The sequence below is a fragment of the Balaenoptera borealis genome, assembly GCF_965194805.1.
Source record: "Balaenoptera borealis genome assembly, chromosome: 8".
Lineage (NCBI taxonomy): Eukaryota > Metazoa > Chordata > Mammalia > Artiodactyla > Balaenopteridae > Balaenoptera > Balaenoptera borealis.
Genome location: NC_138865.1, coordinates 43,054,117 through 43,078,008, shown reverse-complemented (window position 1 = coordinate 43,078,008; position 23,892 = coordinate 43,054,117). Strand labels below are relative to the sequence as shown.

The following is a 23,892-nucleotide window of genomic DNA, read 5'->3' as shown; positions in this document are numbered from 1 at the left end:
TCATTTTTTATAGCTGATTAATAGTGTTTCCACAATGAGCATCTATTTTTAAAATTTTCTTTTAGGGACCTCCCTGATGGTCCAGTGGCTAAGACTCCGTGCTCCCAATGCAGGGGGCCCGGGTTTGATCCCTAGTCAGGGAACTAGATCCCATATGCATGCTGCAACTAAGAGTTTGCATGACACAACTAAAGATCACACATGCCACAACGGAGATCCCAGGTGCCCCAACTAAGACCCAGTGCAGCCTAAATAAATAAATAAATACATAGAAATGTTGTTTTTAAAATTTTCTTTTAATGTATTTTTCTGATCTTTTTTCTAAGTATTTTTTTAAATTGAAGTGTAGATGATTTATAACATTATATAAGTTTCAGGTGTACAGTATAGTGATTCACAATTTCTAAAGATTATACTCCATTTATAGTTATTATAAAATATTGGCTATATTCCCTGCGCTGTACAATATATCCTTGTAGCTTGTTTATTTTATACATAGTAGTTTATACCTCGAAGTCCCCTACCCCTGTCTTGCCCTCCTCCCTTCCCTCTCCCCACTGGTAACCACTAGTTTGTACTCTATATCTGTGAGTCTTTTTTATACTCAATAATTTGTTTTATTTTTTAGATTCCACATAGGTTATAACAGGTCTCAGTTTTTAATTGAGTTGTTCATTTTTTTGGTATTGAATTGTATGAACTGTTTATATATTTTGGACATTAACTAACCCCTTATTGGTCATATCATTTGCAAATATTTTCTTCCATTCTATAGGTTGTCATTTTGTTTTGTTCATGTTTTCCTTTGCTGTGCAAAAGCTTTTAAGATTAATTAGGTCCCATTTGTTTATTTTTGCTTTTGTTCCCTTTGCTTTAGGAGACAGGTCCAAAAAAATATTGCTATGACTTATGTCAAAGAGTGTTCCATCTACGTTTTCTTCTAGGAGTTTTTTGGTTTCTGGTCTTACATTTAGGTCTTTAATCCATTTTGAGTTTATTTTTGTATATGGTGTTAGAAAATGTTCTAATATCATTCTTTTACATGTAGCGGTCCAGTTTTCCCAGCGCCACTTTTTGAAGAGACTGTCTTTTCTCCATTGCATATTCTTGCCTCCTTTGTTGTAGATTAATTGAACATAAAAGTATGTGAGTTTATTTCTGGGCTCTATAGTCTGTCCCATTGATCTATGTGTCTGTTCTGTGCTGTTTCTGTTTTGTTATATTCATTCATTTGTTTTATTCTTTAGATTCCACAGGTAAGTGATAACCTTTCTCTGTCTGATTTATTTCACTAAGCATAATACCCCCAAGTCCAGTTGTTACAAATGGCAAAATTTCATTCTTTCTTATGGCTGAGTACTATTTCATTGTATATATATACACCACATCTTCTTTATCCATTCATCTGCTGATGGACATTTAGGTTGCTTCCATATCTTGGCTACTGTAAAGAATGCTGCTTTGAACATCGGGATGCATGTATCTCTTCAGATAAGTGTTTTCGTTTTCTTCGGATATATACACAGCAGTGGAATTGCTGGATCATGTGGTAGTTCTGTTTATAGTTTTCTGAGAACCTCCGTACTGTTTTCCACAGTCGTTGCATCAATTGACATTCCCACCAATAGTGTACGAGGGTTCCCTTTTCTCCACATCCTCGCCAACATTTGTTTTTTGTGGTCTTTTTCATGGTAGCCATTCTGACAGGTGTGAGACTGTGGTTTTGATTTGCAAAACTACTGACATTGTGGTTTGCATTTCTCTGACGATTAGCGATGTTGAACATCTTTTCATGTGCCTGTTGGCAATCTATATATCTTAACTTTACTCTGTATCTTTCTTTTTGTATTCATTTGCATATAAATGGTATGTGGGTCTGATATTTATATCAACAGAATTGATTTGTCATTCCTCTGCCTCTCTTGGAATAAACGAGTCATCAAGAGCAGACAGTTAAGAACTTAACCACAAGTTGTTTTCCCAAAGTTTAGCTGTCAGTCAGTTCTCTGGAATTTTGAACCACGGAAGGTTCAGTGAATGATTATAGAACTAACTCACAAAAGTGCCAGAAGACTGTGATATGCCTAAGTAGTACTTTTTTCAACTCTACTTACGAAGGATTTTAAGGTGTTTTTGTTTGTTTGTTTTCCCTGCCAGAAATTTGCTTTTTTACTGGAGGGAAAATCAGCTATATTTTCTCCTGGTTCTACCACTTATAATCCTGTGACCCCAGGCCATCAACTTCTTTTTAGGGCCTCTATTTCCTCATCAGGGGAATGTTGGTCCCCTGATGTAGTCCTAGGTAAGGTTCTTTAAGGTAGGCTCACCATTCTCTGATTTATCTCATTACCTCCTTAACATCTAACATCAAAGTGTCCCTAGCCTGTGGTGATGGATCAATGCCAAGCCACACATGTACAAGTGAAGGTGCCTCTCCAAGTCACATGCCAGTGTCCTAAATTGAGGCCAAAGGTCAGTTGGCAGCAACACTGTCTGTGGCTGGAGAGGACCCCCAGCACTGAACTCCCTCAACTTTTTTTACTGGGAGCGTAGTTCATGTGTTAAGTGTCTCAGATCTGCCTGCCTGTGCCTACTATTTAGTATTTTTAGTAATTTACTTTAAAAATCTGGTGTCCAGCACTCTCTTCCCCACCCCTACTCTTTGATGCACAAAATGTATCTGTAAGGATCATGCCAAGTCACCCAGCTGGTATTTCAGGATGGGTTAGCTTTGAGAGACACCGTTTCTCTACCAAATAATTATCTTTTCTTTCCGAATGTGAACAGATGTAGTGAAGGGTTTCAGAGATGGTGCAAGTGTCTCTTTTTGGATTCCTTTTCTTTGAGAACTGTCCATGGGTCCCACTTGATTCAGAGGCCAGGCAGATATCAGCAGTCCTAGCCTTCTCAACACAAGTGTTCAGGAAGGACAAGTTCTGAATGAGCTGTAAACTCGCTGCTTAAAAGATATCGTTTCCCCTTCTTTCCTTTTTTTTTTTCTCTTTCTCTTTTTTTTTCCTTTGCCTCCATGCAGTACCACCTTAGTCTGTGGAACACAAGAGGCAGCAACCCGAACATATTTCCATGCCTACTAATTCTTCCCTCTTCCAAAAGAGAAAAAACCTAGGATGACACTCCACCCTCTCCCCCCAGATCCTCTCTGTTTGCTCATTCCTCTCTTTTATTAGTATTGAATGGGGATTAGACAAAACAGAAAAAAAGGCAGGAACAATGCAGATAAGAAAGGAATTGAAACAGTGGGGTCTGTGCTTTCTGTGGTTGTGGAAGTAGACAGGATTCCCTGACCAGTTGGTGGCGTTTCTAGCAAAATCACAGATCTTGGGATAATTTGGGGTAATACTCTAGGTTTGGGGATGGGCGAGGATTCTGGCCAGGGTAAGGCAGACCTAGGTACATTCACGATGCCTAGATTCTACTTTGGATCTGGATTGTTTCCAAACCAGAGATCTTTCCCCTCACACCCTCCTTGGCATGTGGTTGTTTTGGCTCCCTCTTGGGATTACTAAAGCACTGGGAACTCCTATAAGGTCATTTGAAACAAGAGTGATAGAATGAGTGAAACTGTGGAGTGGCTCTGATTTCCAGAACCCTCCAGCCTTATAAGGGGGAGGGTGGTGCGGGGGTGGGGGGGGAAGGTCCATTTCCCAACTTCCAAGCAAAACCAGTTTGGGGTTGCAAAAACACAGCTGCTGTTGCTTTCCACTGACCTGTGGCTCAGAGTGGCAAGGGACATGTGACAATCAATGCCTGGCTCAGGCCATTGTGCTGGGTGACCCCTAGAAAGAAGGAAAGGCAACTCTAGTATTCAAAACTGCCTCTTGTAGGAGGATTTCTCAGGCCCATGCGTCTCCTGGCTTTTTTCAGCTCTGGGGGTTGGTTGGTGACCTCCAGCCAGCACCATCTTCAAACCAGGAGTTGCCACACCTGGAGAGGCAGCCCCAAGGGGCTGGTGGAAAAAGCCAGAGTTCAAAACCTAGCTCTGCCTCTTACTGGATGTATGCCCCGAGGCGAGTTTTTCCATCTCTCTGAGCTGCACTTTTCTCAGCTGTAAAATGGGAGTAATGATAGGCTGGAATTTACAGAGATGTTGCCAGAGTTATAGAAGATGGTATGAAGCACTTGGCACGTGCTGACACTTAGTAATTAGTCATTGGCTCTTCTCTCTCCTAACTTCTGCAAGTAAAATTTCCTTCATTTATATAGTGAAACTACACAATTATCTAGCCTCTAAGGAAAAAAGGAGGCAGATGGAGAGTGCGTTATACGACACATTTTCTACAAGAGCCATACTGGTCACTATATCCATCCTGAAATACCAGCTGGCTTTGTAGGGTGGTAGGAACAGCAGGAATCGTGTAAGGCTTCCGAAGTTCTGCCAGGGCATTTATAAGCTACGGGGAAGCAAACTGACACGTTGTGTCCTGTGTCCTCACTGCACCATGGCAAATATGGATACAATTTGGCAACTGGTTTAACCACAGAATTTTGGCAGACTGAGCCCCTTTAGGGATGATTCAGTGACTTCAGGCTTTTGAAAGATATGAACAGCCCACCGTGCCCAGTTCAGCGAGGGGTTCCCACCACTTCCAGAGTTTCCTGCCTGAGTTTTCTCTCTGTGGTTACCTCCCATTCCTCCAAAACATCTGCCAGGCTAAGTTAGAACACAGGTCAGGTAGTGCCCTCAGGCGTGTTTGGTTTGGCCATTGTGCTGCAGGCCCACTCAGCAGTTTAGAAAAATCTAGTTACCAACATTTATAAATCAAGAATGTTCGTGTAGAAATCCAGATTGCCAGCCTCGCTTGAAAACTTGGCTCTGTCCACACTGGGCTGGCATATTCCTGCATGCAGCCTGCGGCTAGAGCCAAGTGGCTGCCACTCCCTTAGCCGGGCAAACGTTGCCCCGGCTGCCAGGCCCCTGCGCTGCCTGCTTCACTTGTTCAGGCCCCCTTCCTGAACCGTGTGGTATTTTGGTTGCGATTCACTCCCCCTCTCAAACATACACTTTCCACGGTACCTCCCTGCTTTCTGAATCCAGTGTACCTTCCTCACCTGGCCCTCCACGGTGTCCAGCAATGATTCTCAAACTGGACACGTGCTAGAGACACCCGGGAGACTGTCGAATTCCTGCCGCCTCCCGCAGCCCCTTCTGATTCAGTAGCTCAGCGGCGGGACTCGGGAGCCTATTTTTAACAGGAAAGAGCCCCAGGTAATTCTACTGCAGATGATCTAGGGCACGCTCCAGCATCCCGTGCTAGGCTTTCTTTAATTTCAGTTCCGGAATTCCTCGAGAAGTCAGTTGGCCTTCCCTCTCCCCCACCAAATGGCAGCTCCTGCAAAGACCACGTGGGACTAGGGGAAAGAGGCGATTCCTAGTAAAAAGGCGCTCGGCAGACCACCGCACCCTTCCTTCTCATTCTCTCACGCCTGTTGCCGGTCCGTGCCCGGCTCATCCCATGGTCTCTGCACTCGCCGCTCCAGGAAGGCAGGGGTTGCTTCTCACTCAGCTGCCTCTCCCCCGAACTGCCTGGCACTGGACTTTAGACACGGTGGGTGTGCTCATCGTCTATCTCTTTTAAGTTTTTAACTAGTTTTCAAACAGTTATATTTGTACAGTTAAAAATGCAAATAATACCAAAGGATATACAATGAAGCTGAGTCTTTCTCCCAATCCTGACTTCTAGGCCTCTGTCCCTCTTAAAGGAACCAGTCTCTTTTGTGTCTGAACGAAGACATAGGCCTGTCTTTGGAGACAAGGCCCACTTGTAACTTTTTATCCCCACAAACAGTTGTTTTCTGTACAAACGGTCCTCAACTTACGATGGGTTGACTTACAATTTTTTGACCACTTTGGTGCAAAAGCGATAGGCATTCAGTAGAAACACACTTTGAATTTTGAATTTTGATCTTTCCCCGGGCTGGTGGTATGCGGTACAATATGCGGTATGTGGTACAATACTCTCTTGTGATGAGTCCCAGTCAGCCACACGATCAGGAGGATGAACAATCGATACCCTTACAACCATTCTGTACCCAGACAACCACCCTGTTTTTCATTTTCAGTACAGTAGTCAATAAATTACATGAGATATTCAGCACCTCGTTATACAAGAGGCTCTTTGTTAGATGATCTTGCCCAACTGTAAGCTAACGTAAGTGTTCTGAGAATATTTGAGGTAGGCTAGGCTAAGCTGTGATGTTCGGTAGCTTAGTATATTAAATACATTTCAACTTACGATATTTTCAGTTTACAACGGGTTTATCAGGGTGTTACCCAATCATAAGTTGAATAAGATATTGTACTTGTTTTTATTTCATAGTAATACGTTGATCATTCCATATCAGTCATCCCAAAAATAGGTTTTATGAATATTTATTCATAAAAACCTTGGATTAGATAGGGGAATGTTACTATTATTATCTTAAAATTAAGACTGTTGGAGAATGGATCGATTAAAGGATTTTTGCCCAAGGGGTAGGACTAGAAAGCAAGTCTTCCGACTCCCACCCCGGAGTGTTTTGCTCTAAGTTATAGTTATTTGAAATCGCCGTTTATCTGTGTGGTGGAGGCCAGGAACAGTGTCCTTTCTTGTTCACCACTTATAATTTATAAAAAGATAAGGAGAAATTCTGCCCAGAGCTGGGGTAGAGGGTCCTCTCCAAACATATCTCGGGAGTTTGGGCCTTTATGCCACCACAGTGTATCTTAAAGATTACCTGATGTGAACTCACTCTTGCTACCAACTCAAAAGTGAGTGGGGAAGACTTCCAACTAACAGGTTTATTTAAAACGCTGCAGAGACAGTTACAACAGAAGACAGCTGCTTTCAAGTCCGCTCTTCCAGAGCTCAAGTTTTATACAGTTGCACTATGTTACCTGCTCCGGACCTCTTAACCTCCTATCAAGCAAAACATGAGTCCAGCTCAGAGGTCTGTTCATATATTCGAGATTTACCATGCAACACATCCTTCATTTCCCTTTTTCCTCATGACTTACCAGTGCAAGAAATTTGGAAAGTTGTATACAGATAAGGCAAAAGAAGTTTGGAATTGTATGTACTCTTGAGAGGTGAATCCTAGCTTTCACAAATAGCTTCACAGAGCCCACTTTCTTTGCTAAGGATATCATTTTTTTATTCATTTTTGTCCCACCTTTCCCCTACTCTGAGAAGATAATAAGTGATTTCTTGACGTGAATGTGTATCAAAATTGTTAAAGAGGGCAAACACTCATTGAATAAATAAGGTCCAGCCTTGAGAGTAGAAATTAAATGTTCTCTGTCCTTTTCAGGGACACGTGGCCATCAGGAATCATGAGCAACCCATTTGCACACCTCGCTGAGCCTTTGGATCCTGCACAACCAGGAAAGAAGTTCTTCAATTTGAATAAATTGGAAGATTCAAGATATGGTAGGTACATGGCTCTATGATGTAAGTGCTCTGATAGTAATTGGAACATCATTTGCATAATAAGTTAGCTACTTAATAAATTAGCCTTTAGGAGAGTTGGAAGAGGGAGTAGCAGAGATGGCTGAATGGTCTTGGGTTAACCACACAAATACACACCTTTCTTACATTGCTCGTTTTCAAGTAGATAATAATGATTATATATATGTAACATGTACATAACATTTAGTATAGAGAGTGTTTGTACATATATATTGTTTAATCTGAATAACAACCCTATCATGTTATGTTTAAAAACATAAGAAGTCCTGAGGAAGCTGAGGCCCAGAGAGAGTAAATGATATGATTAAATAACAATTAGGTAGGTAGCAGAAGAGGATGAAAACACAAGCCTTTTTTATTCCAACTCCTGTGCTTCTCTACCTTTGTAGTCTTGCCTTTTCTGGATAATACTGGTAAATAATTCTCATGTATCCAGATGGACCATTTCTTTTATAAACAAAATAACTTTTCTTATGAATTACCATTGTTTTATTCTAGAAAACACAGTTACCAATGACCATACTATGTGGTGTTTAGAGGTTTATTTCCTTTGAAAGATGTATCTGACTATTCTTTAGTTTTATTATAATAATTGTAAAGGGGTTATTTTCTCATTTCTTAAACACTAGGTTTCATAAGAAATACTACTTGTGTATGTGTGTGTTTCTTGCTAACAGTAATACAGTAAATTATCTAGACTGATGTCTTTCGTGATGACTTAAGGGAAATTCTGCTACTGGATTCCAAGGCTAGGCAACCATTTATTATGAAAGATTTAACTGTAATATTTTCTTTTTGCCTAGGCTGTTGGTATTTTCTAGTACTGAATGTCTCCTAAATCCATTCAATAGTCTTGTATTTTAAACTGTTGAGATCAGTTTAAATTTACTCTCTTCCCCTGCTGCAAGAATAGTGTGATGCCTTGTATCAAGTTTGTATGGAGTTCGGCTTTAGAGAGCTCTTATAATAAGATGTCTCATGGGTTTTGTTTTGTTTTACTTTCTCTTTTACTCCTAGGACGACTACCATTTTCTATCAGAGTTCTCCTGGAGGCAGCCATTCGGAACTGTGATCAATTTTTGGTGAAGAAAAATGATGTTGAAAATATCCTAAATTGGAATGTCATGCAGCATAAGAACATAGAAGTGCCATTTAAGCCTGCCCGCGTCATCCTGCAGGACTTCACGTGAGCCTCATGTCACTTCACTCTTTCTCTGCATCCCTTGTCAGCCTTTAAAGAAAGCTTCTTAAAATCAAAAATAAAAAACACAGTGACTGTATAATTTTTCACTCAACATTCAGAGACGGTTGGAAGCAAAAGGGGGCAGTCATCCCAGACGGGAAGAGATAATCTCAGGCAAATCAGGATGCATACTCACTCCACCTTTTCCAGTGGCAAAGGTCTTCGTCCTTGGTCTTCAATATCCTAGTCCTAAGTGTACTAGCAAAAGCTGAAAGAAACAGCATGGAGTGGAGCTATCTCGGAATCTTTTCGCCCCTGTGTCCTATCACCCAAGGAGCCAGGTTTCAAACAGCTGTCCTTGGAAAGTTGATATGTTTCGCCTGAGGGGAGATACGTAGTTCACAAGGCCTGTTGTGTTGCTGTTAAGCCTCTGCTCACATCCTGCTATTCCCAGGAATTGCTCCCCATCACAGCTTCATTTTGAGACATTACCGTTTCATTTTGAAATGATGTTATTTTATTCCTCCTGGAGAGCAAATTTCATTTTTTTTAGAGGAAGATCACCCAAATTTTATTCTCTAATAAAAAGGAAGCATTCACTTAGTATAAATTTGATTCACAGCCTACTTTTCTGAATTATATCCATTCCTTTAAATTTGGTCTGAAGTTGAAGGGCGTGGTCCGTATATCTTGTCCAGGTCTTTGTCAGCCCACCATATGAATAGGGAACAGTGATGGCAGAAAAAGTTCCAGAGTTTTTAATTGCCAGCTTTCCCACAGTTTCTCTGTTTAGACCATATTGGCTGTGAACTTCAATGCAGGGATAAAATTGCATATAGAGGTACCACTCAGTCGTGGCGCTTATTACTGATGTGATTTCTGCTGAAGGGAATGTGTTTAGACACTTTCACTTTTCTAACACATCCATTGTTAGCACCACTGATGAGACAGCCCCATTGCCAATATTATCAGCAGAGGCAAAAGCTGAAAAATCCCATGGCACTTGTTTAACAGATTTGTTTTCTGCTTAATCTCCCTTTTCTTAGGGGTGTGCCAGCTGTGGTTGACTTTGCTGCCATGCGTGATGCTGTGAAAAAGTTAGGAGGAAATCCAGAGAAAATAAACCCTATCTGTCCCGCTGACCTTGTCATTGATCATTCCATCCAGGTTGATTTCAACAGAAGGTGAGAGACTAGGATGAATACTTGGGTTTTCTGCTTTGTGCAAAATCGCAGAGTGTGAGTCTTTTTTGTGTGTAAAAGGAACCCTCCTGCACTGTTGGTGGGAATGTAAATTGATACAACCACTATGGAAAACAGTATAGAGTTTCCTTAAAAAACTAAAAATAGAACTATCATATGACCGAGCAATCCCACTACTGGGCATATACCCTGAGAAAACCGTAATTCAATAAGAGTCATGTACCAAAATGTTCATTGCAGCTCTATTTACAATAGCCAGGACATGGAACCAACCTAAATGTCCATCGACAGATGAATGGATAAAGAAGATGTGGCACATATATACGATGGAATATTACTCAGCCATAAAAAGAAACGAAATTGAGTTATCTGTAGTGAGGTGGATGGACCTAGAGTCTGTCATACAGAGTGAAGTAAGTCAGAAAGAGAAAAACAAATACCGTATGCTAACGCATATATATGGAATCTAAAAAGAAAAAAAAATGGTACTGATGAACCTAGTTGCAGGGCAGGAATAAAGATGTGGACATAGAGAATGGACTTGAGGACACGGGGTGGGAGGGCGAAGCTGGGGCGAAGTGAGAGTAGCATCGACATATATACACTACTGAATGTAAAATAGTTGGCTGGTGGGAAGCAGCAGCATAGCACACGGAGATCCGCTCGGTGCTTTGCGATGACCTTAGAGGGGTGGGATAGGGAGGATGGGAGGGAGGCTCAAGAGGGAGGGGATATGGGGACATGTGTATGCATATGGCTGATTTGCTTTGTTGTACAACAGAAACTAACACAGTATTGTGAAGCAATTATACTCCAATAAAGATCTATTAAAAAATAAAAATAAATTTAAAAAAGAAGAAAACTCTTTAAAAAGTATATTCAGGAAAACTCAAACTTAATAAATATTTTCCCCTGAAGTTTTTTTTTTTTCAGGGTGGGGGCAGGGGGGATTAAACCTTTTTTTTTTTTTTCTATTTACTTCTTGGGTGGGAACAGCCTGTGTTTAAGCTTGAAGTCTGGGTGAAAAACACATACAAATTCTGCCATGAGAGCTTGTCAACACAAGTATGTGTCTGACTTTAAAAGAGTTTGGCTTTTTTTATTTTCAACCACTGGAGTCTTATTCCTTTTTGATTCCAAGTAACTATTTCATATCTGGCCATCTCTGCCTCTCCACGTGGGTGTCCATAAAGTCTATCCCTTTCTTTTCCTTTTTTCCTTCTATTGTTCAGGATATCCACTTCTCTCTTCCTGCTAAAATCCTACCAACAACCTACCAATCCTACCAATAAAATCTCAGTAGCAGAAGACAATAAGAATTTATTTCTTACACATCTACAAGTTGGGTGGGAGCTCAGCTGATCTCAGCTGAGTGCAGTTCGGCAGCTGTGCCTCACCCAGCCGTGGCACATCGGTAGGGCAGCTGGGACAGCTCCATTCTATGTGTGCTTCTTTGGGGACCCAGGCTAAAGGAGAAGGCAGCTATGTGGTGATCACAGAGGCTCAAGAAGGCAAGCGGGAACCTGCAGCATCTCTTGAGGCCTAGATGAGGACTGACATAGGATCACTTCTATTCACAATCACATGAATCAAAGCAAGTTGCACAGTTGAGCGCAAAGTCAGGGGTGAAGGAGTACACTCCAGTAACTGCAAGATTATACAACGAGGATCTGGATACAAGGAGGGCAGCCAGGTACTACTAGAAGGCTGATATCTTAACCTAGAAGTATAACTAAATAAAATTATTTCCAACTTTAGATAGAACATTAGTTAGAAAGAAATAACTGTTCTGCATACAATGCTGGGAAAATTAATTATTTGGTAGAGAGAACAGTTCATATGATTTAAAGCATTAATATTTTAAAAATTAAATCATCAAAGATTTTGAAGAAAATTTAATTATATAGTGTCAAATGTCTTGATGAGAAAGACCTTTCTAAATTTAGAAGCAATGAATGAAACAAAGAAAAAAAAAACCTATAGATTTAATGACTTCAAAGTTACCAGGAGATAACTTGAAAAATATTTTCAATAAAGAGTTAATATCCCTAATATATAAAGAATATGTATAATCTATTAAAAAATAGTAAAACCCAGCAAATAAATGGGTAAAGGAAAGTAGACATTTCACAATAAAAGGAAATACAAATGGTAAACAGTATATAAAGCCTTTTCAACTTTACAAGTAATAAAAAGGTAAATTAAATCCTTGAGATACCATTTTCTCTTATCAACATAGTTTAGAAAATAAATGTTATTAATTATAAATGTGTCAGGAGGGAGACACTTTTATACACTGCCGATAGCACTACAAATCAGAAATGATGAAAGCAATGTGCCATATCCTTTGTCCTGGAATTTCCACTTCTAAACGTACACTTTATAGATATCTGAAATTCAGCAAAAGCTTAATGACTAAATAGTGCTTATTAAAGTATTATTTATAATAGTGAAAACTTAAAAGCATTCTAGGTGTCCAACAAAGGAGAGTGATTTATTAAATTATGGTACATCCTTAAAGTGAATTATTAAGTAACCTTTACGGTTATATTTTAATCCTTAATAACATTTGGAACATGCTCATGTCTTGGCTCAATGAGCTAGATAAAAATTGCATGTATAGAGTGATCTCAGCTTGATGAAACTCTAGGCAAAGATTAAAAAATTGGAAAGTGAAGTGCCAAACTGCTAAGCGATTGTAACTGTTCTTTATTTTTACAATAAAAAGCTATTGTTTTTATAATAGAAAGTCATTTAAGAATATGAAACCAACCACTCAAAGGAAAAAAAAAGCAAAAACATTTATTTGCTTCCTTGGGGATTTAAGTGGGTTCCATACAGCCTCAAGAGAAATGTAGAAACAGGTCATTCTCAAATTAGTATTGCCAATATCCAAATCAGAGAAATTCAGGAATAGAGAGAAAACTGCTTTGTCCCCTGAATTGATGGTTCTTGGAACAAACAGACTGGATACTTGCTAGCTCTTCCCTTTTCTTTGGACTCTAAACCCATCCTTGGGCAACATGTCTTTTTTTTTTTTTTTTTTCCTTAAATCACATGAGCTCAATTTAATGTTTTGATTTTAAAGGGAAGAGTGAAAAATACACAAACTATTATCCTATTGGAGAGTAAGTATGTTTCCTAAAGTCTCACTTAAGAAATTATTAAAAGTAGCCTCACAAAATCATGGGCAACTTTTTCTTGAAGTCTCATTGGTGTTGACAGATTTATCTTCATTTCCCTGGCCTGGAAGGTGAAAGTACTGGTGGAGACAGAATTGTAATTGTTTTAATGTCTAAAGTTATTTGACTCAAAACTCAAAAGAGCTCCTGACAATTAAGCAGGTAAAGAATCTGAGTCAGCACCAACTTCATTGTGACTTGGTTTTCTCCTTAAACCTTGACATCCATCAACTCTGGTTTCAATTTTTTATGGACCTTTTTCATTTATATTGTAATACTGAAAACATTGTGATGAAAATAGCAAAGTCTAGGGGTGAACTTTGATCCAAAATGATATCCAAATCTAGCAAACACTTTTTTTTTAAATTAAAGAGAAACACTTCTATGAGAAGTATTTTCTTTTTTTTATAAATTTATTTATTTATTTATTTTTGGCTGTATTGGGTCTTCGTTGCTGTGCACAGCTTTCTCTAGTTGCGGTGAGCCGGGGCTACTCCTCGTTGCGGTGTGCGGGCTTCTCATTGCGGTGGCTTCTCTTGTTGCGGAGCACAGGCTCTAGGCGCGCAGACTTCAGTAGTTGTGGCACGCGGGCTCAGTAGTTGTGGCTCGCGGGTTCTAGAGTGCAAGCTCAGTAGTTGTGGTGCATGGGCTTAGTTGCTCTGTGGCATGTGGGATCTTCCCGGACCAGGGCTCGAACCCGTATCCCCTGCATGGGCAGGTGGATTCTTAACCACTGCACCACCAGAGAAGCCCGAGAAGTATTTTCATTGCTAGTGTTTTGTTTTTATTTCTTGAGTTTGGTTTTGCAATTTGACCTCCCAGTCTCTTTCCTCATTTTTGTAAGGAATTAAGTGTGATGTCTCAGCTTTTGTGGAACTGTGTGCTGTGGGCTTATTTCCAGCTATTTCCAGAATGAAGTAAGGAGTGGTGGGATGGTGAATTTTCTCAGTTAAGTATTTCTAAGCTCTTTCCCTGCTGTGAATAATAGTAATTGGCTTCACACTATCTTTAGGAATCGAGGATCTAACTAATGCATTATTGTAATGTTTTACAAAGTTATCTCAGAAATAACCTTTTTTAAAATCCCAAGAAGAATATCATAGCAATTTCTGACCAGATTTCATGAGTGTCAAAACTAGCTTCTCTATAAATACTGTCTGTGAATTTCTGGAGTACCATTAAATGTAATACTCAGAAACTTCGAACTACATCCAAATCTGATTTCAACTTATGTAAATAAGGAGAAATTTCCTCTTTAGTGTGTGAGGCCATTCACATTCAGAGATCTTATTGAAAGTTCACCAGATTGGGTAAATCTAGGAAAGTTCTGAGTGGTGGAAAAATCTGAATTCTAGGTCTGTTTATTCATTCGAATAACTAGAACTAAGTTAAAGAGCCAAGGTTAGCATGAAAGATTTTTTGTTTTAGTGAGTAAATAGGGTTGTTTTTTTAATTTTATTTTTTATTTTTTTTTTAATTTTAACTTTTTTTTACCTAGAATTTAACATATCTTAAAGCAGCCTAAGCATTTCTGGCTTCTGCTTGTCCTGTGACTATGTCATGTATATCGAACTGACGGTCCCAGCATTCTCTGGGGTAAATGGTCCTCTTCCAACCTTGCTTCTGTTGTGAGAAACTCTGAAATCCTTCTGGAGACAAGAGGACAAGGCATAATGACTGGGAGTCCACATGTGCTCAGAGCTCAGCAGAAGAGATGGGGCAGGGCCATACATGATTAAGAATAATGTTCCAAGATGCCTTCCCTGCTTTTTGTAAAATTAAATCCATTTAACAGACCTATTGTGTGCCAGTATTTATTCAAGAAGCAGGTTAGTCTAGAACAGTAGAGAGATTAGAGAATGCACAGCTTGAATGCAGTTAGTAAGTGTAGGAACCAAAGCACTAACTTGGAGAGTCAGGGGGGCTCTTCCAGGAGTGTCACTTAATCTGGGTCTCCAGGCATGTTTACCAAAGAGCGAAGAGCTGGAAAGGCATTCTACACAGAGAGAACAGAGCATGCAAAGGCATGAGGAAAGTGAGGTTTGAGAGAGTATGAGGGCCACAGTGCAGCTGAAACTGAAAGTTTGGACTGGAGGGTGGGAGAGGGCTCTTAAAGGAAGTCTGAGGTCAGACTGAAGGACCTTGTTTTTTAAGGCAAGGGATTTGTACTTTATTTAGAAAATGGGATCCATTGACAGATTCAAGATGGGTTGTGATGATCTGTAGTTTGGAAAACTGATTCTGGTGACAGTACAAAAGATAGGTTGACTAGGCTGACAGAGAAACTAGAGAGGAAGCTGTCTCTGAATTAATACTCTGATATCTGTAGGTACTAAGTGGGAGAAGAGGAGGTCATTAGATGAGAGATGGACAGGCAGAGATGAGGAAGAAATGTAGGAAAGAAGGTCACACATTAGGGTTTGACCTGCTGTGTTTGTGGTGCCCGAGGTGTTCCTGATGCAGGTGCCCAGGATACATTGGGACTGTGGATCTGGACCTGAAGAGACAGGTGGTGACCGGAGGGATGGAGCCCTTAGTGTACTAGTGCGAAGGTGGAGATGCGTACCTTCAAGAATAGCTGCATCGGATCCAGAGGGTCTACAGGGGCTGCTGATCAGGGGTCAGGACGGGGATCAGAACAACTGCCTTGTTCCACTACACTAGGATCTCTCCTTCTCCATTTCTTTTACTTTTCTCTAACACGTACACACATTCACAGACATTCATTCTTCATGTCAGAGATCAGCAAACTTTTACTGTAAAGGGCCAATAGTAAATACTTTAGGTTTTGCTGGCCACATACTGTCTCCGTTTATTTTTTTTCCAGCCTTTAAAAACATAAAAATTATTCGTTGCTTGACAGCCAAACATATACAGGTATTGGGCCAGATTTGACTCATGAACCGTAGTTTGTGGACAAACCCCTGCTCTAAGATACTCTCAGCAATTGATTCCATCAAAGCAACTGACACTTATATGGAAGGATATTCACATCAAGAGAAAAAGAAAAAAATCCGCATGGTAACTGAATGTGTATTTGTAGAGTAAATAATAAGTGCCTCCAGTCTTTTTCTTCTCAAGGAGTGCCTGCCTACCCGTGTTCATCTGGCAGACTCCCCCTCGCCCTCCAGACTACATCGATGTCACTGCCTTCTGGAAGGCATCCCTGGCTCCGTGGTCTGAGTTGATGGCCCTTTCTGGGCGCTCCCCTGGCACCCTGTACTTCCCATATCATGACACTGATAATCACACTCTCATGGTTGCCTGGTTGCTTCTCCGTGTCTCTCGCTAGGCTCTGAGCTCCAGCTGGGCAGCACACGTGCCCCTTCTGCACCTTTGTACGCCCAGCATGTGGCACCAGGTAGGCTCTGTAGATCATTAATAAGTGACAGAAGAAAGTGGGTATAGTGGTTCAGGTAGAGGCTCCGGGACCGGTCAGACCTGGGTTCAGGTGACCACTCTGTAATTTACAAGCATCTGACCTTGGAGAAGTTAACTAATCTTTCTGTGCCTCAGCTTCCTCTTCCATACATTGGGGTAATGGTAGTACCTACGTGAGGGGTTGTTATGATGACTGAATGAGTTCATGTGTGTAAAGCACCTGGAGCCTATGACGCATCGTGCAGTCTTGCACTTTGGCTCCTGCTGTTATTATTATTATGGTAGTTGTTGCTATTACCACTACCACCATTGCTGCTACAGCTTCGGCAACTACTACTACAGGGAGGCAGCATAGGGATTCAGAACATCATTCCTGAGTCAGACTGCCTGGGTTTCAATACCAATTCCATCATTTACTAGCTGTGAGGTCCTGAACAACTTTCTTACCCTCTCTGTGTGTTTCCTCTTTTGAAAAATGTGGATATTAGTTGCCCCTATCTCAAAGGGCTATTTTGAAGACTAAATTAGAAAATAAATGTAAAGCACTTTAGAGCCTAGTTCCTAGTAACGTCAATAAGTGTTGACTATCAATTAGTGAAGTCTGACTTGGGTCTCAGCTATTAATTTCACTATCCTTTCCTATGTTCACTCAACCCATGACAGTTTGTAAGCGCTTCCTGTGTGCTAACCATGCCGAGTTGTCACTATGACGTACTCTACCTTGACTCAAAACAATGTAGTTTGATTATAAAAATTCTGGAAAAGCTTCCTGATGCCCTGAATTGTCCACGTCAGTCCTGATAAACTGAATGACTTTGAGCAAACCTCGGTATATAATCTGGGCTTTACAGATGTTCTTGAGTGGCACCATCCTCCTCATAAACCTCCTTCTGAAAGATAGGAGATTGTGATTCTATAAATTCCTGTGCCTCCTGGCATCACTGGTTCCCTACCTCCCAACATAAAACAGATGAAAATGCCAGCCCAGATATGGCTCAGCTCAGAGAGGTGTTGTAACAAGGTCATAGGTAAGAAAGGAGTACAGAAAGAAAGCTTCTTTAAATATCTAAGCTGCTGTTGTCATCATAAATGTCTTGAGTCTGTTCCTAAGAGTCAGACTTTATGATTAGTATAGTTTTAACTTAAATTCGCTTAATGTTTTCTACCCACCATGTTTAAAGGCATTATAAAAATCACCTGAACCAAAAAATAATTATTCTTTTTACTTTCTTTAATTACCTCTTTCCCATGTGAATGAATGCATAATACCACCCAGCAAGCCTGCAGATGAAACTGCCATTTTCTTTCTTATCACCTATAAATTTGACCAGTAACATTTTACGCCTTAAAATTTATACATTTAGTTTTTCTCTTTGACAGGGCAGACAGTTTACAGAAGAATCAAGACTTGGAATTTGAAAGAAATAGAGAACGATTTGAATTTTTAAAGGTATGGGCAGAGTTTGGCTCCATTGGTTGACTCTTTATGTGTGTGGGGTATGAGGAAGAGGTGCCAAGGAGGTGAGCTGCATAAAGGTGTGTCTGGCATTCATAGTGTTCTCCCCATTTTTCAATCCTAGTGGGGCTCTCAGGCCTTTCGCAACATGCGGATTATTCCTCCTGGCTCAGGAATCATCCACCAGGTGAATCTGGAGTATTTGGCAAGAGTGGTATTTGATCAGGATGGATATTATTACCCAGACAGTCTTGTGGGCACGGATTCGCACACTACCATGATTGATGGTTTGGGCGTTCTCGGTTGGGGTGAGTGTTCTTCCAGGTTCCTATTCCACTTATGCTGTTCTATGTAAATACCTTGATTTACTTTGATGCCCTTACATCCCAGCAGCATGAATTTGAGTGACCACAAATATCAGAGAGGTTTTTTTGTCTGTTTTCCAGTAATTTCCAGTACCCGGAAAAGTGTCTCATGCCTTTTAGGCACTCAGTATAATGTTTGGAAGAATGAATTAGAATAAGCGAAAATCAGCTGGGGTGTTTGTTAAAAACAGCGACTCCTGAAGCCCACTCTCCTTTTTAGGGTGGAATCAAGGGGATTTTGACACAGGTGTTTGGGGGACCACACTTTGAGAAACACTTGTTAAAAATTCTACAGAGGGAAATAGAGAAAAGATAACTGTTCTTCATGGAAATATAACTCTATACTAGTAAAACACTACAAGTGGGTTGACTACTTGTTAATGACACTGAACTATGCCTGAGGGATATCGTGAGGACTAAGGAAAGCATTATTCTGTCATGCCTTTCCACACAGGTGTGGGTGGTATCGAAGCAGAGGCTGTCATGCTGGGCCAGCCAATCAGCATGGTGCTTCCCCAGGTGATTGGCTACAGGCTGATGGGAAATCCCCACCCCCTGGTAACATCCACTGACATCGTGCTCACCATCACCAAGGTAACAATGTGCTGCCTCTTCTGTGGTCTGAGTTGCAGTGACAAATAGGAAGAAAGTCCATGATGGAGTCTCTCTTGGTTTCCATGTGCTCTAGAAATGCTAGGAAACAGTACGTTTATGACTTTAAAAGAGATGACATAAGGAGAGAACTCTGCGGTTAGGTTTCAGATCATTATGTTCATTTTACTCTTCTGTTGCTGCATGGATCTTTTTCTTTAAAAATTTTTTTTGAAACTGTGAAATAGTTTAAATACACAGAAGTTAAAATGACATTTATATGCCCACCATGTAGACTTAACAGATGGTAACATTTTGCTGTATTTGCTTCAGAGCTCTCTCTGTATGTATATTTTTTAAGAAGTGAAATGTAATATTTATGGCTAAAGCCACTCTCTTCATTTCTAGAGATAATCACTATCTTGAGGTTATAAGAAATCATTTCCATGTGTATGTTTATACTTCTACATTTTTTCCACATGGTTCTTCTTTATATGAAAATAACAAACTATGAATAATTTTTGACTATTTAAAATTCCATTCTCTGTATTATAAGTTACATTATTGTAACAGATGTTTCTCCAAGCCGGAAAATATTAGTTTTTTTGTTTTTTTGTTTTTTTTTCATTTGCCCTTGTCGGAAATAATCTTTTTTGGTGATTTGCTTGCTTTGCAAAAAGAAGGCAGTTTCATTTTGAAAGACTATTAGAAAAGTAATTTTTTTTTTTTATTATCACACAGTTTTTTCTGGTTGTATAGTTTGGAGGCTTGGGGTATGTGGGATGGATACTATACTTTTGATTTAATAGTCATGGACATCGGAATGGGATTTATTTGAACACTATAGCTCATCAGAGATGTCCGCATCATTCAAGTGTGGAATAATATAGGCTCTGCCCACAAAATTTGGCAGAATTCCATGTAACCAAAAGAGCCTGTCCGTGTGGGTGTCCACACTTCATACAGCTGATTTCATGCAGGGCCAAGCCAGTCACTGAGGCTCCAGCCCTGGCTGATGGCTTGTATGGAAAAGGTGTGAGAGTCAGACTGCCTGGATCTTTTGGTTACATTTGACTTATACCTGTGTTCAGGATCTTTGTTCATTATACCCTTGAAAACAAGGCATTTGCTTATTCAACAAGTGCAAATCATAATTTATTCAAGTTGAAAGAATTTATTTAATTTTTAGAAAGAAGTTTTCTCATTTGGCAAAACTTTTCTTATTATCTGTGTTTTTATATTACTTTTTCTTTCTTTTTTAAGAAATGTTTCGACATAATTTTAGATTTACAGGGGAGTTGATGTAAAGGTAATACAGAGTTCCTGTTACCTTTCTCCCAGCTTCCCCAGATGTTAACATCTTACATAACCATGGTATATTTATGAGAAACAGAAGTAGTTAACATCGGTATGACATTTTTAACTAAACTAGAAACTTCACCAGTTTTTTCAGTAATCCCTTTTCTGTTCAAGGATCTACTCCAAGATACCATGTTGTATTTAGTTGGCTTTACTTTTTAAGTTTTATTTTTAAAAGTAATCAAACATATGTTGGGCTAATTCATTTTTTTGTGTTTACTCACAAGGCTACTTTATGAGAATTGCAAGGGGATAGTTCTGCATTTTAAATACAGGTTATCAAGTCTCAAACTCTGCTATTGTTCTGTTGCTCAGCACCTCCGCCAGGTTGGGGTAGTGGGCAAATTTGTCGAGTTCTTCGGGCCAGGGGTAGCCCAGTTGTCCATTGCCGACCGAGCTACAATTGCCAACATGTGTCCAGAGTATGGCGCCACTGCTGCCTTTTTCCCGGTTGATGAAGTCAGTATCAAGTACCTGGTGCAGACAGGTAAGTGCAGAACCCTGAAAACAGAAGGTTGTTTCTAAATTCATAGAATGCTGAGAATTGGAGCACTACCTTCTGCCTCTGTCCCTCGATTAAACAGCTGAGGCACTCAACCTAAAGAAGAGAAGAGAAGGGATGGTGGGGAGGGGAAAGCTGCAAAATACATCCAGAGATGAGATTAGTTTCTATGGCTCTAGAGGTGGCCACTGAACCTCTTACTGATCTGGTACCGAATTTGTAACATCTACTGAATTGAAACCAATGGTTTCAGAGAAGTTGAACACTTTCTTAAACCGAAACCTAAAAGAAATTTCTCCAGCATGTCTTCGTGGAGAGGATGACAGGGGATGTAATGAACACTGGGGCCCAACAACAGGTCATGATAAATACGTTAACGAAGATCAGACAGTCGTCTGTTATAAGGTCCATGCTGAAAGCTGATGACCTTTACAATTCAGTTAAAATGAAGAGGCAAAAAAAAAAAAAAAATGCTGATCTGTTGTGGATCCAAGAATCAAGCTCTCAAACAGTCTTAGAGAACTGGGAGAACTGCGTGTCCCAGTTTGTCCAACTGGGCAAACCGTGCGTATTATCTCCTGCAACCAGGGTCTTGATCAGAATGAAACAGCAAGCTTTCAGGGTCATATTCCTGGTGATATAGCATCACGAGTTAGGACTTTGAACTCTGGAGTTAAACTCAGCTTCGGATCCTGGTTCTGCCATTTACGGCCTGTGTCCCATGGCAAAGTTATTTAATCTTCTTGAGCCACTATTTCCCCATCCATAAATGAGGATAATAACAGTACTTGTCTCATAAGGTCATGATAAAGGATTAGAGAGTGAAATAATGCATTTAAAATGTTTAGCACACGGTGCTGGGCACACAGCTGGTGATCTGTGGTGGGAGACTGCGGGGATTACTACTTTAACAAGGATAATGTGGAATGCTGAGGGTCTGTGGCCAGCTGAAGGCAGATGTGTCGGAGGTATGCTTTGACAATTCGCTGAGGCTTAGGATCCTCTTAATTAAGACCCATAACCAAAGAGAGAGGAGTGCTTATAAGTAAGAATCTTCTACAGAAAATGGTCACTTCGGTAGAACAGCAGATCAGTGAATGGCCCCTAGTAAACGGCAGCATCGGCTAGAGAGTCCGACTGTTCGCCTGAAAGCTGCAATATCAGCAGAGCTCTTGGTGTGTGTTTAAGTGAAATGCCCATTACTTGTATAGTTTCTGGTAGAGGCATTAGTTTAATCAGGAAATATTAACATCTGTTACTTGTTACTTCTTAAAATGCCCATTAGGTCGTGATGAAGAAAAAGTAAAGCATATTAAAAAGTATCTTCAGGCTGTAGGAATGTTTCGGAATTTCAGTGACCCCTTTCAAGACCCAGACTTTGCCCAGGTATGAGAGTGCCTTTCACTGAACATGTGTTTCCTCTTTCTCAAGCCTGTGGTTTTAGTTGTGAATGTTTTTTCTTGGGGAGTGTATTTGTAGGAAATTAGTCATTGCCAAGTTATCGCAGAAGAACAGGGTGTTAAAAGGCTGAAAAATCAAAAAGATAAGGAATTGTAGACATAAAATAACATAACTTGTCCCATTCTTCCCGGCCATTAGGTTGAGTGTGCTCCCCCCCCACTTTTTTTTTTATAAATTTATTTTATTTATTTTTTGGCTGCGTTGGGTCTTCGTTGCTGTGCGCGGGCTTTCTCTAGTTGCGGCAAGCGGGGGCTTCCTCTTTGTTGCGGTGCGCGAGCTTCTCATTGCGGTGGCTTCTCTTGTTGCGGAGCACGGGCTCTAAGCGTGAGGGCTTCAGTAGTTGCAGCACGCGGGTCCTAGAGCGTGCGGGCTTCAGAAGTTGCGGCGCGTGGGCTCATTAGTTGCGGCTCGTGGGTTCTAGAGCGCAGGCTCAGTAGTTGTGGCTCACAGGCTTATTTGCTCTGCGGCATGTGGGATCTTCCCAGACCAGGGCTTGAACCCATGTCCCCTGTGTTGGCAGGCGGATTCTTAACCACTGTGCCACCAGGGAAGCCCTGCTCCCCTTTTTTGATTTACTCCTCTTATGTGGAAGATCTTTGGAAAAGGAGTTTAGAAGGACTGGAGCTATTTAAAGGCTGATAAGCACATCATTATTATAGATGGGGAAAGAAATGGAAGTGCAAGTGAATCAATTTGTTCTGATTTACCCATCGACGTACTTATCTTCATTCATTTTCTAGGGTGCAAACTGAATCCACATTTTTCTCAGCAGCCAAGATTGGAGGGTAAACCAGATGTGGGATCCTTGTTTTGTTTCATATTACACTGAGGGAAGGAAATATTCAATTAGACTAGGGCCCGTTTCTTGGCATTGATGAGTTAATGGCTGCATTCCCCCAGTCATCTTAGAAAAATTACAATGGTTTATCTATCATTTCAGTAGAAAATCCATCTCAGACTAACTTAAGCAATAAAAAGGATGATGAGCTGCTTTGCAAAGATGGCCAAGTGAAAGACCCTGGCGGCAGCCACAATGCCCACCCTGGTCTTTCTGAGAGGTGGCAAGGCTTCTTCCTGTCCCACGCTATCGAAGTGCTCATCTGGAACTTTGGAAATTCATCCTTTCAGTGTAAAATGGACATTGACTTCCTTGGTTTTGAATGTGGTAGTTTAGTTTATTTTTATTGTTGTGGTGTTTTAAATTCTCTGGCATGGCTGTGTTTTTTTCTTTGTGAGTATAATGTCAATTCCACGGTTCCTTTTCTTTTGGGTGCACAGGTTGTGGAGTTAGACTTGAAAACAGTAGTGCCTTGCTGCAGTGGACCCAAAAGGCCTCAGGACAAAGTTGCCGTATCTGACATGAAAAAGGACTTTGAGAGCTGCCTTGGAGCCAAGGTAGGGACCTGGGAGAGGTGGGTGGAAATCCTCCCCAACCCTGGCCCATGCCCGGCTTCTTTGTGCACAGGCTTCACCCGCCTCGATGATGAGTCTTCCTGAAGCCTGGTACTGCGGGTGTTTCCTCTCCATCCTATAGTCCTCGATGCCTCCCTCTGCATTAGCTAAGAGCCAGGCAGCTTCCTTAGAGCACTTGATTGCCTGTAAACACAACTCAACCCTCCTTTTCAAAAGCATACCTCCTTTTCACATGACTCACCACAGTATTCACTCGACTTGCCCAAACTTTTCTGGCCACTGTACTTTTGTTCATGCCACCCCCTGCCTGCATGTCCCTTCCCCGTCTGCA

At 40.7% G+C, this 23,892-nt stretch overlaps 1 protein-coding gene across 1 annotated transcript in view; it reads left to right on the top strand.

Moving 5' to 3' along the window:
• ACO1 (aconitase 1) overlaps positions 1–23,892 on the top strand; it is a 59,094-nt gene that overhangs the window by 12,927 nt on the left and 22,275 nt on the right. The window contains exons 2-10 of the mRNA XM_082402426.1: positions 7,309–7,427; positions 8,484–8,652; positions 9,696–9,833; positions 17,795–17,864; positions 17,995–18,178; positions 18,690–18,829; positions 20,501–20,672; positions 21,973–22,073; positions 23,427–23,543. Coding sequence (XP_082258552.1) covers positions 7,331–7,427; positions 8,484–8,652; positions 9,696–9,833; positions 17,795–17,864; positions 17,995–18,178; positions 18,690–18,829; positions 20,501–20,672; positions 21,973–22,073; positions 23,427–23,543 — 1,188 coding nt within the window. The 5' untranslated portion in view covers positions 7,309–7,330. The remainder of the gene's footprint in view (positions 1–7,308; positions 7,428–8,483; positions 8,653–9,695; positions 9,834–17,794; positions 17,865–17,994; positions 18,179–18,689; positions 18,830–20,500; positions 20,673–21,972; positions 22,074–23,426; positions 23,544–23,892) is intronic.